At 38.6% G+C, this 16,913-nt stretch overlaps 1 protein-coding gene across 1 annotated transcript in view; it reads right to left on the bottom strand.

Annotated features, from left to right (window-relative positions):
- Positions 1-5,752: 5,752 nt before the first annotated feature.
- The window catches only part of LOC102444815 (mannosylglucosyl-3-phosphoglycerate phosphatase-like), a 30,459-nt gene continuing 19,298 nt past the window's right edge, over positions 5,753-16,913 (bottom strand). Inside the window, exons 5-8 of the mRNA XM_025181630.2 lie at positions 16,442-16,607; positions 15,473-15,620; positions 14,743-14,926; positions 5,753-6,776 (exon numbers count right to left, since the gene is read on the bottom strand). Of these exons, the coding sequence (XP_025037415.1) occupies positions 6,595-6,776; positions 14,743-14,926; positions 15,473-15,620; positions 16,442-16,607 (680 nt within the window). The 3' untranslated portion in view covers positions 5,753-6,594. The remainder of the gene's footprint in view (positions 6,777-14,742; positions 14,927-15,472; positions 15,621-16,441; positions 16,608-16,913) is intronic.

The raw sequence follows: 16,913 nt of genomic DNA, 5'->3' as shown, positions 1-16,913 counted from the left end.
ACCCCACAAATTCTAGGTGCACAAGTACAGTTAGCAATATGATGCTATCCTAGGAGACCATCTTGGTTACAACAATTTTGCAGTCCACTGATATAAAGGAGGGCCATGCATGCACCTTACTCGTTAGCCTAGGTTGCCGCTCACTGGTGTAGATACTTTTAATACTCACTATCAGCCATTGTATGACATCTGCCAGTGCCTTAAAGACATATTCTAATTACAAACATACTAAGATTGTAGTTACCTTGCCCATGACTCTATCTGCATGCATTTAATCTTGCAAATGTTAATTTGGTTCTAGAATGAGTTGAATAAAATTGGAGGAGGAAAGAATACGGTAATTTTATATTATCTCCTCGCAAGCAGAGATATCTGGACAGTGTCTGCAATTAATTAATGTTATAGCCATTCTACAGCCCTGGTTTCCTGTCTTAAAGGATGGCAAAGCATGGCTTCCTGGTAACCTTGCACTTTTGTTTTTCAAAAGATTTTTGAATTAATTTATTGTACACAAAAGTGAACAATTAGTGTAACTGGCCTAAACAGTATAGGCTTCTTCTGTGAAAGCTTTCGTATGCAGCTCTGCCAGTGGAGTGTTTCTTGAGCACAGAAACAAACCGGGGGACAATTGTGGCAGCCATGCCAAACCAGGGGTCAGTTGTGTGCACTACACAACTAGGAATTCAAATAACAATCTAACTCATATTCATTGGTGATCTAGCCAGTGATTGGTATTCCAGACTACAGCAATGGACAACACTAATCTGCCATGTGCCCAAATTTACAGATTATATGTGTAATGTTACTTCAAGCTGTGTAAAAAAGCAAGGTAAGTTTTAAAACACAAGAATCAAGTAAGGTTCCATTGCTGGCTGATTTCCTACGGTCATTCCTACGGTCCCTGCTGCATTGCATGCATCATTATTTCATACAAAATAGGACCGCTTCAGCAGGAGCAATCAAGACTGGGACATGAGTCAGACACTGGTCATCATCACCAGGGTTCAACAATCTATTGAATCTACTCACCCGTGGTGAGTAGATTTCAGCCTGGCATCCCATTTACCGGCAGCACACACATGCTCAATGCAGCTCTTGCGCATGTGCAGTGCGGGGTTGGTGAGCGACTTTCGTTGCAGTTCATCAAGCTCTGATCATCACTAAAATGCATTGCATATAGCCACTGTGCCTAGCTGTTTGTGTGTATTCTCCCTGTGTGCTGGCTCAGCTGTACACAGAGGTTGGCTCAACAGACATCAAGTGATCGGTCCAATGATAACAAGATCCATTAAGGTATGAAGGCACTGAACCAGGTTTATTATTGATGAAGCCCAGTAATGGCATCTGGCAGACACTACAGGATACTAAGACAGGTATCTGTGACAAAGGATGCAGCTTAGTCAGGGCATGTCTACACAGCAGAGCTAAAGCCAAAATAAGCTATGCAATTTTATGTCAATTCTGTAGCTTGAAGTCAAAATAGCTTATTTTGGCTTTTTGGTGCTGTCTATAGAGCAGGAAGTCTAAGGTAGGGCCCTCTTCCTCCAACATCCCTTACTCCTTGTAAACTGAGGATTACAGGAGTTGGAGAAAGAACTCCTGCAGCTCAACATTTTTTTGACATTATGTTGACATAAATGCTTGTAATGTAGACACAAACTATTTTATTTCAGAATAACATCAGTTGTTCCAAAATAACATTGCTGTGTAGACATAGCCTCAGTGTTGGGAATTTCCATGACCTGTAGGCTGGCCAAAGATGTTCCTTCTGAGATACGTCTTTATACTAGGGATGTTAAAGATCGGTTAATTGAATAGTCGAGTAACCTCATGAATTCTTATTGATTAGTCAACCATTCTATAGTCCCTGGGCGCAGGGCCAGCAGCCTGTGCACTTCACTCCCAAGGAGTCCCCTGCCACTCCGTGCTGCGGCCTCTGTATCAGTGCGGGGTGCCAGGCAGGAGCTGGTCTGTGAGGCGAGCCAATTTAAAAAACCTGTCACCCTGTGCTGTTGCCCCTGATAGAGGCAACAGTGCAGGGTGGCAGCAGCCCTTGTCTGGGGAGGGGATCTGAGCTCCCGGACCTGGTATAAGCCAGAATGGAGCCGGGCTGCCTGCCCACCCGACTCCTAATACACTTTAAATGCAGAGCCACAGCAGGGGTAGGACCCAGGTCCATCCCAAGCCAGGAGTGAGCTGGGCTGCTGGCCAGCCTGCTAAAAAATTTTCTGGGGGGGGGGGTGAGGAGGTAGAAATGTGTGTAGTCTATATGAGTGTTTCTGAAACTTGTGTAAAAGTGAGTGACTTAAGTAATGGTCACTTAGGAGTTATTGTTCCCAGAGCACAGTGTGCTCTGACTGCACCCACCTCTTCCTCTACCCCTCTTGCCACCCCCAATACCAGGCACAAAGGTAGCTATGGTTCTATGATATCAGAGGATTCCTGGACTAGAACAGGAAGCTTACAGAACTTTTAAAGCCACTTTAGGTGCAACAGTGGCACAAAGAGGTCTGAGTATAAGCCAGGATCTAGCCTTGGAGCAGCTGCAGCAGGAGGAAAGGCTCAGTCATTACAACTTAATGGGTATTTTACTGATCTGAGACCATTGCTATCTGCATTTGGCTAATATTTCCATCACCTTTATTCAGAACATTATGATCTAATTCAGCTACCTGGAACACCAACTCCCTTTAAAGCTATAGTCAGACTTCCCAAATTAAATTACCTGTGCTTTAAAGGGCCATGTCAGTAATATAATCAAAGTACAATAGCACAAGCAAGATGTGAGAAATAACACTGAGAGCCAGTGACAAGTCACAATTAAGTAGTGTTAGATATAGGACAACCAAAGGATATGAAATAACAGGATTTTATGTCCTTCAGCATATTTAACAAACTGACTTGGCATTTGCAGAAGGATGGTACTATAAAAAACAGACCTCTAAAAGAGTTGCGATCAGGTGGGATATGCGGTACTAAGGAGGGAATGCACTAGAGGGTTATAACAAGTTGGGCAAGTAGCATAAGATACTGAATAAAAAACATTCCACTATGAGAGCTCATTTTAATTTTACAATAAAATTATTCCTACAAAATAATAAACATGGACATTCATTGATGCTGCCATAGCATCTAATTCAACTCCCATTAAAGGCAGGATAAAGTTTCCCACTGATTTAAAGAGGAGCTGTACTGGACCTATATTTATCCTAAAAATTATTCCTTAACAGACAAACATTACTTAGCTCAGAGGTAGGCAAAAAGCAAACCAGACACCAAATCCAGACCACCAAAGGTTTTTGAACAAGCCACAAAATATTTTTATGTACTGCCATTATAGTTATTAATTTTGTAATATTTTCTCTGGAGTCTGTACTTTGACTACACCTTGACCAAGAAATTTGGACCGTGCCAAAAAAAACTGATTACTTGGATATAGTCCATCTCCCTGCATTGTTATAAGTTTTTAATGTTTGTCTAAAGCATTTCTAATAATTTATTTATAAGCATTTCTATAGAGTGCATCAAGTGCTTCTGGTTTCTTGTCTTATACAATGCAACCCCTACTACTTTCAATTTTTTGTTTATGTAACCCCCTCTTTCGTCCCTGGATTACCCAGGACCAGGTTACACTAATCTGTATGCCTGAGCACCTGATAATTTTAACAAAGGAAATCCTGAGTACCCCAGTGGTGATGTTGTATAGCAGGGGTTTCTCTATCCGCCCCCTTGCTGCAGTCCCTTGCTCCTAAAGAAATATACAATGGTAGTGTCTCCATCTGGCTGGCCCTATATACACTTAATGATGTGCCTTGGGAGCCTCCAGGAATAAAATTATTCCAGTAATAATATGAATCTAACTCCAAAACAACAATTATAAATAATATACATTAACTGATTAAATTAGAATTAACAAACCTTTACTTAAACCCTGTTTCTTTAAGTTGTTAACAGATGAAAAGTGAATTAACAAAGTACATAGAAATAAAGGCAACTTATCTAACTGGCATTTACACTGCCCCCATTTATCCCATCCCAGAGTGTGTACTCCTCTGGATCTCAGAGTCCCAGACGCTTGTGTGGGCACTTTTGAAGATGTGCAGCTGGAGTGGAGGCCGCACTGTGCAGGTTCTGTGTGTGTCAGTCCAAGATAAGCAGCCGGTCCAGGCAAGGCAGTCTAGTATCTCTGGTTCACTTGGCAGATCATTCTGCCTCTTTGGACCCAGTCAGCCTGTTTTCTGTGTTCTGTCCCAGGCAGCACTTTCCCAAACAGCCACAGTTACTAACGGTACCTTCTTTGCAGAATTACTCAGGCCCTTCTCAGCCACAGGCACAGCCAAAGTATCTCCCATCCAGGGACTAGCAGCCCCTGAAGCAGCAAGCAACAACTGGCTCTAGCTTCAGCACAACAGCTCCTGGCCTGGAAAAGACTCCACACCAGCAATTTGGCTCCTCTCTCCAAATGGAGCCGCACAACTCTCTCTCTGCCCTGCCTGGAAGACAACAACAGTTTTTCCCTCCTTTTTCCCAAGGGCTCATGGAAGTTGAAGTCTCTAGGGTTAGATTGCAGCACAAAGGATCTGCCCAGTAAGTCAGAGGCCCCTATAGTAAGGGGATTACATTTGTGTTTATTAAACTTTACCTTAAAATAGGATCTGCAAACCATCCTAGAGACCACTGTAACTTCTGAGTATTGCTATGTGAGAGAACTGACAGAAGATTAAGATCCTCTATGTACTGCAGCAATTCTTGTCCAGGAGCAACTCTTAAATATTTGACTTATCAAGAATGGAGGAGGGAGAAATGAGGGTGGAAAGCTCAAGCTTTCACAAAAGCCTGGTTCCATTTAATATTTCAGATATCATTTGCAGCTGAAACCATCTATATTTCATTTTAATTCAGACAAAAATAAAAGTAACATAGCACTTTAGAAAGACTTCATGCTAAGCAAACCTGCTAGAATATATTTATTAAAGTTATACTTCAACTCACATATAGTATAGCTTCACTGCAATTAAACACCTGCAGTTAACACATCAGCTAATTTGTGTTGGTAGGGCTTGGGAAGTAGGGCTGTAAAACTACAATGTGAATCTTTGATCATGGGGGCTGGAGGCCACACTCTTGGGCCCTGTGAAAAGAGATGATCCCAGAGTATGAGCTCCAGCCCAACCCCAAATAAAGGCATCACAATTTTATAGCCCTGCAGCCTTGCCTGAGTCAGCTGACAGCAGCCAGACACAGGTGTTTAATTGCACTGTAGATATGCCCATAGAGTGCAGACAAGCTACTCCCCATTCTCAGAGAAGCCAGTAGAAAAATGACCTGTATGTACAATGGAGTGGTGTTTACACAAGAAAACACACACTTATCTAAGCATATATTATTACAGAACAAACTCAGGCACTCATGGTAGCTTTTACAGCATTATGAGATGAGCTTGAAAGCAGTGAATTTAAATTCCTCTCTGGGGGAGGAGTTTCTGTTTGTGTTGGTCAGAATCTTCTGTTGTATTCACCTGCTTCTTGAACAGGCCTTAGCTTGTTATAGAACAGCTGCAGCTAGTGGTATTCTTCACAGACAGGAAATACACTGCCTAACGTTTAGGAAATCAAAGCACATGCTCACACTCAATTGAGACAAAGGCACAAATGGCAAGTAAGCACCTAAATATCAATAAAAGTGGGTGTTAGGAATCAAAGGGGAGCTTTTCAAAAGCACAAATAGAAGTCAAGGCACTAAGAGAATGTGATCCACTTTGAGCATGTATTAGACTTACAAAAACCTGCTAAAAGTGAAATGTAGTTAAATGCATCTAAATAAATACATCTCTTTATAATTAAAAACAATTAATGCATTAGAGAAACATCACAATATGTTTATCACCTCTTGCTATAACTTTTTATTTGTTTCATAGGCTTTACAGAGGTAGCATGCATAATCACAGTAAAATAACAGACAATACAAACCTCAGTACATTAAGGAGGATACACTGGTACTTTTCTATTGGTTTTTAAGTGATGATCAAACAGAGAAAAATAAATATTTGACATGACACTTTCCCGTTTTGTGGCATTTTACTGGCCATATAACAGTTAGCCAAGCAGAGTCTATTATGATTCTTTGATCATTACTATAGTCTTGGTTTTACTCTGATATACTGGAAGCATTTTCTCTGTGAATGCATTAATTAGGCTCATGCCAGTAGACAAATGCCTCTCAGATTTAATACTGCATATTTTCTATAGATGCACTATAAGCTAGCAGTAGGCACATTATAGTTAAAAGTATAGCTATGTGTGAAATGGCAATATTATGAAAAACATCCGTTTAACAAAGGCAAAGTTATTTCCAGAATGAACTATTATTGTAAATACAAGAAAATGGTTGCATTACATTTTTCTGAGAGAGATATTTGATGAATACAAGAACTATTTAAAATTATTTCAAATGAACAAACACTAAAATTTATGGAATTTTTGAATACAATAGAAAGAAAGAGCTAACTGATTCTAATAAATATGCAGAAAACACATAACAACTGAAGTAGCAGATAATATAGTTTTAGGTACTGTTTTAATGGTGATATCACTTTCAGTCAGAGTTAGAATTCTCACAGTCTTTGCTAAGTGGGGGAAATGTGTTTAGCCCTTCTTTCTTTGCTATTCTTAGTTGTCGCAAGTGTTCCTTCATTTCCTTGGAAATGTGACAGATTCTTCCTTCTATGCCAGGCACTGCAACTACTGATGTGCTTTTATCCGTTCTTGTTTCAAAGGCTTGTGATAAATTCATGAAACGTTAGTGCTAATTAAACTAAATTCTCCTCATGTAAACAACCTAAATGTGCATCTTACTATACTGTCAATAAGGTATTACAATAATTAACATATTCAAAACCTGTCTTGCTTAGGAGTAACTGGAATTTTCTGATGAGCCATTCATAAATTCACCCTCCACAAAGCTTACCATAAGTACTCTTTTTGCAGACCCATAGAGCTATATTTTAATATTGTTATGTCAAGCAATAACAAATGAGCTAAGCATAGTTCTCTTACATGTTGAAAATATGTCAGAATCCAGTAAAATAATGTTTGCAGAATATGGGCCCCTCTGCCATTGTGTTTTACAATATATGAATAAGAAGTCAATGACCATTCAAGGGATTAATAATGGAATGACCTACTGCCTTTCACTTCCATATTCCTAGTTCAAACCTTACCTAGATTGGTGGAGACTTAGGGTGCATCTACACTGTGCCCAGGGCCAGATTAAGACCTTTAAAGGCCCTAAACACTGAAAAAATTATGATGCGCCCCCATATGTAATTCAAAACAAAAACAATATTATACTGTAAAATCTCCTCTTTTTTTTGGTGCCCCTGCTTTGCTGATGCCCTAAGCACATGCTTAGTCTGCCTATTGGGTAATCCAGCCCTGACTGTACCCATAGCTTGAAATAAGCTATGCAATTTCGAGTTAATTTCGAAATAGCTGATTTTGTACTCTGGTGCTGTCTACACAGTGCCAAATTTTGAAATAAACTGCTATTCCGAAACATCCCTTAAGCCTCATGGAATGAGGTTTACAGGGATGTTGGAATAGTGAATCCATTCTAGTTTGAAATAATGAACTTGTTCAAAAGATGCAGAATAGCTATTTCGGGATACCAGAAGTATCCTAAAATAGCCCCACAGTGTAGACGTACCCTTAACATTGAAACTATTTATCTATTTCAGATATTTTGAATGTATCCATCACTCCAAATTAAGGCTTGAAGATACATTGTACAAAAGGGACATCACATACTACCATTTGGAAAGAAGACAAAGCCAAAGGTGTGAAAAAGGAAGCAGCATAGCATCAGGATTAAGGGAGTAGACAGAAAAAGGACAAGTGTAAACAGGAGACTATATAAGAGAAAGAAGAATTTGAATATGAGGTGGTAAGAGACAGGAAGCCAGCAGAATTCAAAGAAAGCAAAGAATGTGACTTGAGATAGAGGTGAGGAAAATGACTTCAGCACTGCATTTTGGACACAAAAGAGAGTTGATTGACTACAAAGCCACACAAAGTAAGCAGCTGACCAGATCATGGACCTTAGTTTAACAAAGGGTTTGCTAAAGAAAGTGGATTTTGATACTATTAAGCAGAAATGTGTTTTCATGAGAAACAGGATATGTGGGAAGAAAAATATAAGCGTCAAAGTTTATGGCCAGATTTCCTGATGCGTTGATATTCTGCTTGCTATAGCAAAAGGAAGCCTATCAGGTTATAGCTCTCTGATTCTTTGTCTTGGACTGATGTAGAGCAATCTGGAGGCTGCTCTACATGTACAGCTGATAATACAGCTTTGGATAGCCTGTGTACAGTGTGATGAAATCATGCCTCTTTTTTGCCACCCAATGCAACTATTGTGACAGGGATGGTGGGGAATAGTGATTAGGGAGCCAGCTTTGCCACCTTTATGCCCACAGTGAGGACCCCAGGCAGGAGGTAGTTTCAACAGGGAGATAAGACCAAGTTTTCTCTCTTTTTCTGTCACCAATATGATGCAAAGGAAAAAACTGGCTCTCTGAGTCCATGAGACAAGGAAGAACAGATAATGGAGAAGACAGAGGGAAGGGAAGGACAGGGATTAGAAGTGATAAGAGGTTAATTTTATAGAGTGAGACTGAGATGGTATTTAGGAACCCAAGAGAAAACCTATCAAGCCCTTTTGTCAAAATGCAGATTTCTGTTCAAAGTAATGTTATCATGATACCTAAAGTGTTGTTTGCTAACAGTAAGGGTATGTCTAGACTACATAGCTCCATCGATGGAGCCATGTAGATTTGTTTACTGGGAATAAGGAAATGAAGCAGTGATTTAAATAATCGCTGCTTCATTTAAATTTAAATGGCTGCCGCGCTGTGCCGATCAGCTGTTTGTTGGCTCAGCGCGCTAGTCTGGATGCTCTGCGGTCGACATCAAAGGCATTTGTCTGTTGTAAAGCAGGCTTTTTCTGTCCATGGCCTTCGCGTATAGCCCATCCTGCCACACAAGGCACCTCACAGAAAACCCAGACTGTGAGATACTCAGAGAAGCATAGGAAGCACAATGCAGCTTTCTGTAAAACGGGATTTGGCCTTGTAAGCATCATAGAACAGGGAGGTGAGCATGAAAAAATAGAACACAGCTGCAAGAGATAAATAAGACTCTCTTGACCAGTCCTTGAAGGCAGGGAGGTAGGCATAGGGAGATAAAACGCAACTGCCATGCACACTGACCATGCCCACACCCAGGACTGTCCACGGGGCCATCAGGCGGGCATCATGAAAAATCCTATAGGGCAGTATTTCACGTTAACTCATTACCAGCCTATCAGGCCCGGCCAGGGAACTGACCCTAATAAGGTACCGGATATCAGGTTATGTTATAAAAGACCCTCAACCCCTTTGTTCGACGGAGGTTCTATGTATTGAGGGCACGTGGTTTTTTTGCCCAGCTGAAGGATTGATCACCCTGAGGCTGCCTTCCCCACCCTTCGAGTCAAAGATAAGGGTGCGCGAGTCCTGAGCATGCTCCGAGTTTTTGTGTGTCTTCATGTTGTTATTATTGCTGGATTTGTAAGTATTACTTAAATCTATCAATTGTTAGCTTAGTCAGTAGTTGAGTTGTATTAATCATATCTTGTAATCTTGTAAGGTATAAGCAAGTTGCATTGTATAGATAGTGTAATTTTGTGTTGTGTAATAGTGTTATGTTTTAGTCTAGGTACAAGTGTTAGAAGAAAAACCCAGGAGTTGTTAACCTGTAACAGCAAAAATCAATGACTAACTCTGCCTGCTGTCCTAAAGTAACATTGGAAGGATTAGCTGTGGGTAGCCTTTCTTATTGTTATTATTTTAGCTTTGTTTTTTGTATTTTTCATTTGTATGCTGCGCTGCGTTAAGCGAATTAGGAATAGTGATTTAATATAAGTAAATTGTAATCTAGGAATTGTAATCAGTTAGGTATAGTTGTGTTCAAGTTTTCTACCCTGTAAAAGCATTAGGCAATTGTTAGTTAAAAAGACCATTTTCTAATTGTTGGTTTTGATAAAAGAATCATTCCACTTAATAAAGATCATTTGTTTTACACCATCATCCAGTAGTTTTCACTAGGTAATCGGCTTTAACCCTTGAGGCTTCCACCACATCACCGAACCAAGGTGTAACATTGTCAACCTCCCTGGTAAACCCAATCCAGGCATACTGGGGAGGTCGACAAATGCCTTTGATGTCAACCGCGGAGCGTCCAGACTAGCACGCTGAGCCAACAAACAGCTGATCGGCACAGTGCGGCAGCCATTTAAATTTAAATGAAGCGGCAATTATTTAAATTGCCGCTTCATTTTCCTATGCTAGGTAGCCTAATCTACATGCCTCTGTTGCCAGAGGTACGTAGTCTAGACATACCCTAAGATGGTGTTCCTAATAAAGTATACAGTACCTTGGCTTTAACCTGGCTTTTCCTGTATTACCTGACATAGTATTCTCCATTTTATCATTTACAGATGCTTTGTGCAATTTGGGATTAGAAATTAGTTCAGCAGCATTGTGAATAAGTATATTGGGCTACTGCATCGAGTCAGACCTTTTAGAAAACTGTTCATGCTTTTGACATGTAAATCACAGGTGCATATGTCAGTCTGTTTGGCCAAATTTAGAGCTATGAAGATATTTTAAACTTCAGTTACCTTCATTTCCACAAAGTTCTCCATTTTAGATGATAAGGACAAAAACATATAGCAAACTGCTCAACCAAGATTATTATCTGAAAGAGACTGAAGTATACTTAACATTGTACCTGCTGCAAAGTAAACTGTCTAACGCATATCCCACTTCACAAAAATGCTCTGAATTTCCTGTCTATGGAAATCTGATGGTTCTGAATTAAAATCTGCTCTGAAATATTGTATCATGAATCATGATGTGTAAATAAGGCATATTGTGGTTTCTTGATAATAGGGAACACTGAAGAAGACTTAAGATCTTAGAGGATTCCTTAACTTAGTTTTATATAGAGGCTTTTTCAGTGCAAGGATGAAGTGTTCAATGGATAATGCCATTCTTTCAGAACTCTCCGTATCCCTGACTAAAGGAAAAATATTTTTTAATGCAGAGCTTCCTGTATTACTGACAGGATTTTACTGACTGGGTGAAATTGCCAGAAGAGAATTATAGTTTTTAGGTTTCTCTTTTATGCTTTAACTTCATGGATTTTTTTATTGTTATGGAGGTAAGAGGAATTTAATATTTCATCCTATTGAAGCTGCTGAACAGATGCACAAGTGTCTTGCACAGGAGATCTACAAGTTGGAGTGGAATCAATTAAGGATGTCTGAAAAACAACACCCTTTCCTTCAGACACTTAATTAATATTCTTTTAAAGGTCAGTTTTGTCTAATATTCAGTGAAAAGAGGCTGACACTAAAGAACAAGGGATCATGGTAAAGTACAAAATGCTATGTGCGATTTTCAAAATTACTTAAATAAGTTAGGAGTACAAATCCTAAGCTCCTATATGTTGCTGAAGTATACAACAATGAAGACATTCATGTTATTCCTAGATGTGTTTGTGTTGCCAGGGAGAGCAGCAGATGCCAAAGAGTGCTGAGATATAAAGCATACATTTATAATATTGAGTGATAAGAGATATTAATTAGAAGTTCACGGTTACAACCCTGGAACAGTTCCATGGAGCCAAGATTTGTTGATTGAATCCAAGTCATTTGACTGATACAGTTTCTCAGGGAGGAATAAATGAGAACTCAGAATGCAAGTTTTGCTGGCCTGACAGTGTAGTCTGATTGAAAAATTACTTTCAAACTATCCAATAAAAAAGTATTGAAATAATGAAGCTTAAAAAAGAGAGGGAGAAAGGCCTAAAGGAGAGTCTGCACAGTAACCTTTGCTATGGAGAAAGGGAATGGAACTTTCACTTTTTACATTCAAGAGATTAAAATTTCAACCTGTACTTAAGGTAAGGTGTTGTATAAAAATATGAAGACCTAGACTCTGTAAGAAAGATCCCAAAACAGAACACAAGGCTGTTTTGTCTTTACATTTCAATGCCAGAATGAAAGTATATTTAAGTATAAGAGAATGCTTCTATGAATTTGAATCTACTTGTAGCCTAACATCCATATTCCGTATGTAAAAAAGTGTATGCTGAATTCGTGCAGTATCAAACCCAAATTTCTTACAGCTTCCCTGATGTATCTGGTCTTTTTCTTAACAGGGGATGCTAATTTCCTCAGTAAATATAAAAAAATCCTTAATATTTTATCAAGTTCTCTAAGATTGTTTAAGTCTTTGTAGCTCTATGGAGGATGCCACTCCTACCAGGCACTGCAATTCAGAGCAGGTCACCACTCAAAATTGGAGAACCAAATCCCTCTTTCCAAGATTTTCTCCTAAATTATTCAGTGATTGTTCCTGGCAAGCTTTAATCCCCATCCACATTTACACCATAATGTTGTAAAAAAATTCACTGTATTTATATGTACGATTTAAGCCTTCTTCTTAGATCATTAATGGGAAAGAAAGAAATATTGTAACTTTACTGATACATTGTTAAATCTATCCTATCCTTCCCCCCCCCCCCCCCCCCAGGAATAAATGAAGCTATTATTTTGCTTCAATAATAATCACACATCAAGATCTTGAGGTCAGACAGCTTGGAATTTCCAGTTGTCTTTGTAATTTTTGCTTTTACGCTATCATATAAATATGCTTTCTAAAACAATCCTTCAGTCTTCTACCACAGGACATGCATGGAGTCACTGAGGAAACATCTATACTTACTGCAAGGTTGATGCTCTGGAGGCCAATCTTCTAGTATTTGATTTATAAGGGCTAGTATAGACCTGTAAATCCAATGATGAGAGCAGCTCCCACCAGGGTCTGGCACTCCTCCTTCAGCAAGGAGTAAGGGAAGCCGAGGCAAGTGTTTGCTCTCATCGGTCTTCTTCAGTATAGATGCTGCCATAGTTTGGCTTAAGGTAAGCCAACTCCACCTACACATTTTGCTGTCTATGTCATTATCTAAACTGCTGATGAAGATATTGAACAGAACTGATCCCAAAACTGATACCTGCAGAATATCTCGTTATGTCCTTTCAGCATGACTGTGAACCATTAATAACTACTTTCTGGGAATGGCTATCCAACCACTTATGCACCCATCTTATAATAGCCCCATATACATTGTATTTTCCTAATGTATTGATAAGATGGTCACATGAGACTGTATCAAATGCTTTACTAATGGCTAGGTATATCACATCTACCACTTCCCCCTTATTCAGGAGCCTTATTATTCTATCAAAGAAAGCTATCAGGTTAATTTGACATGATTTGTTCTTGATAAATCCATGCTGACTGTTACTTATCATCTTATTATCTTCTAGATGATTGCAAATAGCTTTCTTAATTATATTCTCCATTATCTTTCTTGGTACAGAAGTTAAACTGACAGATCTGTAGTTTCTTGGATTATCCTTATTTCCCTTTTTATAGATTCACACTATATTTACCCTTTTCCACTCTCTTGGAATCTCTCCCATCTTCCATGACTTTTCAAAGATGATAGCTAATGTCCTCTGTCAGCACCTTGAATATTCTAGGATGCATTTGATCAGGCCATGGTGAACAGAAGACATTTAACTTGTGTAAGTAATTTTTAACTAAAGACAAATGCAGCCTCTGCAATTGCTGCATGGAAGAGTCAGGAAAAAAGAGCTACCCATCCTACATAGCAGTTCCCTATCTGTGATGGATCTGAACTCCATGGGGGAAGGAATTGTGATAGTGTTAGTAGGCCTAAAACCTGTGTAAATCCTCTTGCCACAGATACCGGGGCTCGGGAGGATTAAGTGGGGATAGTATAAAAGGCTGTGGCTTCTGGTACATACCAGCAGATTTAAAGGAAGCCATCCTGCAGCAAAAAAACTTCAGGACCAGACTTCAGAGAGAAACTGCTGAGCTGTAGTTCATCTGCAAATTTGACACCATCAGCTCAGGATTAAACAAAGACTGTGAATGGCTAGCCAATTACAAAAGCAGTTTCTCCTCTCTTGGTGTTCACACCTCCAGATCAGCTGCTAGAAGTGGGCCTCATCCTCCCTGATTGAATTTACCCCGTTATTGTTGCCTTATTCTTGCCTGCATATTTATACCTGTTTCTGGAAATGTCCACTACATGCATCTGACAAAGTGGGTCTTTATCCACGAAAGCTTATGATCCAATATATCTGTTAGTCTATAAGGTGCTACAGGACTCCTTGTCGCTTCCAATATAGATTTTGTTCTCCATAGCTTTAGGTTATTCCTTCCTATTAAGTCCTTTTACCAAAGACTCATGAAGGAGACCAGAATTTCACACTAATTTAGGGATTTAAGCTTTTGAAATCTGTTATGTTCCTCCTCTATCCTTCCATCCCTTCAGAAATCTCTCTCAACCCCACTGTGCATCCTGCCGTCCCTCTTTCAGAAAACTCTCTTAGAGAAAGTGTTCAGTCCCATTCCCTCATAATGAGCCATATGCCCTGACTGTTACCATTAGTGGATAAAGAGATTTTTCTTTGATAAATCACAAAATGCTGCATAACATATTTAGAAAGTTAGGAACAAATATACTTAATTATGTGTATTGCCATGGTGCCTAAAGTCCATGTAAGGATTGCAGCCCTATTTGCCTCAGATTATATATTTGAAATTACCTGTTAATGATGCTGATTTGGACTTGGTAATTAAACTCATTCGGTGTCCTGAGATGCACTTCTTGATGCCATGAACAATCTTGATAGATTCAAAGTGATTAACAACGACTGTTGAAAGTGTCTGTGCAGTTTCTGTATCAAACATTCTAGGACAATTCTGAAACATTACATAGCCATCCTTTCCCTGAAAAAAATAATTATATTTAATGAAGAATATTTTAAAATATGAGCACATAACTGTCTATTTCCAAACCATTCTAATTATAACTATACAAGTTTGTTAGGCTAATAGCTAGGGTTGATTTGATTAAAAATACCATATTCAGTAACAGAGTTAGACTGCACATTAGGAGACAGACTTTCAAACAACTTCAAAAATGAACACACACATACATTTGTATGTAAGTACATTAATTCAGATGTCTAGGTGCCCTACTAGATTATTTAAGTATGCAGATACAATATCTGCATATGCATAATTTGCCAGTTAAAGCACACTCAGAAATCAGGTATATTTTGCAAGGAATGGAAGGTAGAGTGAAGAATTATAGAAATTTGTATAAGAAATAAAGACAGATAGAAACAGGGAGTGAACAACATGTAGAAAGGAGTCAAATTCCAATCTTCTATGCTATCATAATTAAGCTATCAACATAAGATAGTATTTCATAAAAACAACACTCTTGAAGCATGAAAATCATTCAAAATATTTAAACACGTTAGAGCTTACATTAGCTAAATACTCCTTAATGGCAAGTCGATAGACTTTGCTTTTCTTGAGATATTGTCCTTGAATCTTTACAGAGTCTCTTATAATACGATGCCCTGGTTCTGCATTTGGATCAAATCCAAATTCCATTCCTGCTACTTGAGGAAACCTGGATGTTAAAAAAATAAACCTTTTTTCCTAAGAAGAATCAACCAAAGCACTAACTCTTCCAGAATTCTGAACAAGTAAACTTCAATAAACAGCCCTATAAACTCACAATAATTAATTCAGTATCTGAATTAATGTATGTTTGTAATTCTGTGTTTCTAAAGACGGTACTTTCACTGATTACTCTATGAATTACCATGCTGAAAAGGCAGCTTTTCCTCTTCTTACAAGTGGTGGCTATTGGCCCAAGAGTTAATCATCTGGGCTACAGAATTACCGAGTGAAATATCTGAATTCTCCCATTCTTGCACCATGGTCACAATTGTTTCCAGGTTTCATTTTTAAGGGTCAAACTGAACTTCTGGCTCAATTGCTAAATCCCAACTGCTCATAGTGACCCAATTTATTCATATAGCCTGAACAATTATCTGTGGAATCAAATTAGTTCCAGAATGTAATACCTATTAGCTAGCAGTGTACATTGTTCCTTATTTTTATTTTCACTATAAAAAGTAAGTGACTGCCAATAAAATTACATTTATTTTGTATAGCTTTTCATACACTGTGTGTGACAAAGATTTATCTGTATCCATAGATTTTATGTTCGTACTTACATTAGTCATTTGTCTTGCCTAGAGTGCTGTATTAATGTGCTTGTTACTGTTATCACATAGGCTCATGCATTTATCATCATCATTACCTAGTACATCTGAATGCTGCAATAAAGTAGCTTCTCCTAAGGACAGCATGGAGAATTTCCACAAGTTTTCAGAACAATTGGCATTTTCATATAAAAAGGTATTGGATTAATACTCTAGATACCTTCCATCGAGAGCTGGATACCTGTAGACTCCATTTTCAAGGGCTTCCAACAATTGTCCTCCTGTAATTTTGACTACTAGAATTGGGTCCACAATGGGAAGGATAGTTAAAAGATCATGCATTGTAAAATCTCCTGGAGGATGAATATAGTTTGAACGAAGTGTACCTATAGTCATAAAAGAAAATCAAAATATTCCCTGGTCCCTTTTGTTCCATGAGTAAACAGTCTCATTATCTGACACAAATTATATAAATTCTAAGGTCTGTTGTGTTGATGAGGAAGGATGACAACAAATCATGCCATCTTAAAAATTAAAACCATGACAAATCATTTCCATTTTAAAAGAAAAAACAAAACAAATAGTCCAGCTAGCACCATCAAGTTTTGAATTTTAAAACCATCCAAGCAACAATTCAAAAAGGTACATTCAACATTTCCACTTCAAAGCAAACATTGAGTAAGAACCAAGCA

This window comes from Pelodiscus sinensis, chromosome 6, assembly GCF_049634645.1.
Source record: "Pelodiscus sinensis isolate JC-2024 chromosome 6, ASM4963464v1, whole genome shotgun sequence".
Lineage (NCBI taxonomy): Eukaryota > Metazoa > Chordata > Testudines > Trionychidae > Pelodiscus > Pelodiscus sinensis.
Note: the sequence above shows the minus strand (reverse complement) of the source record. Positions and strands in the feature narration are given on the sequence as shown.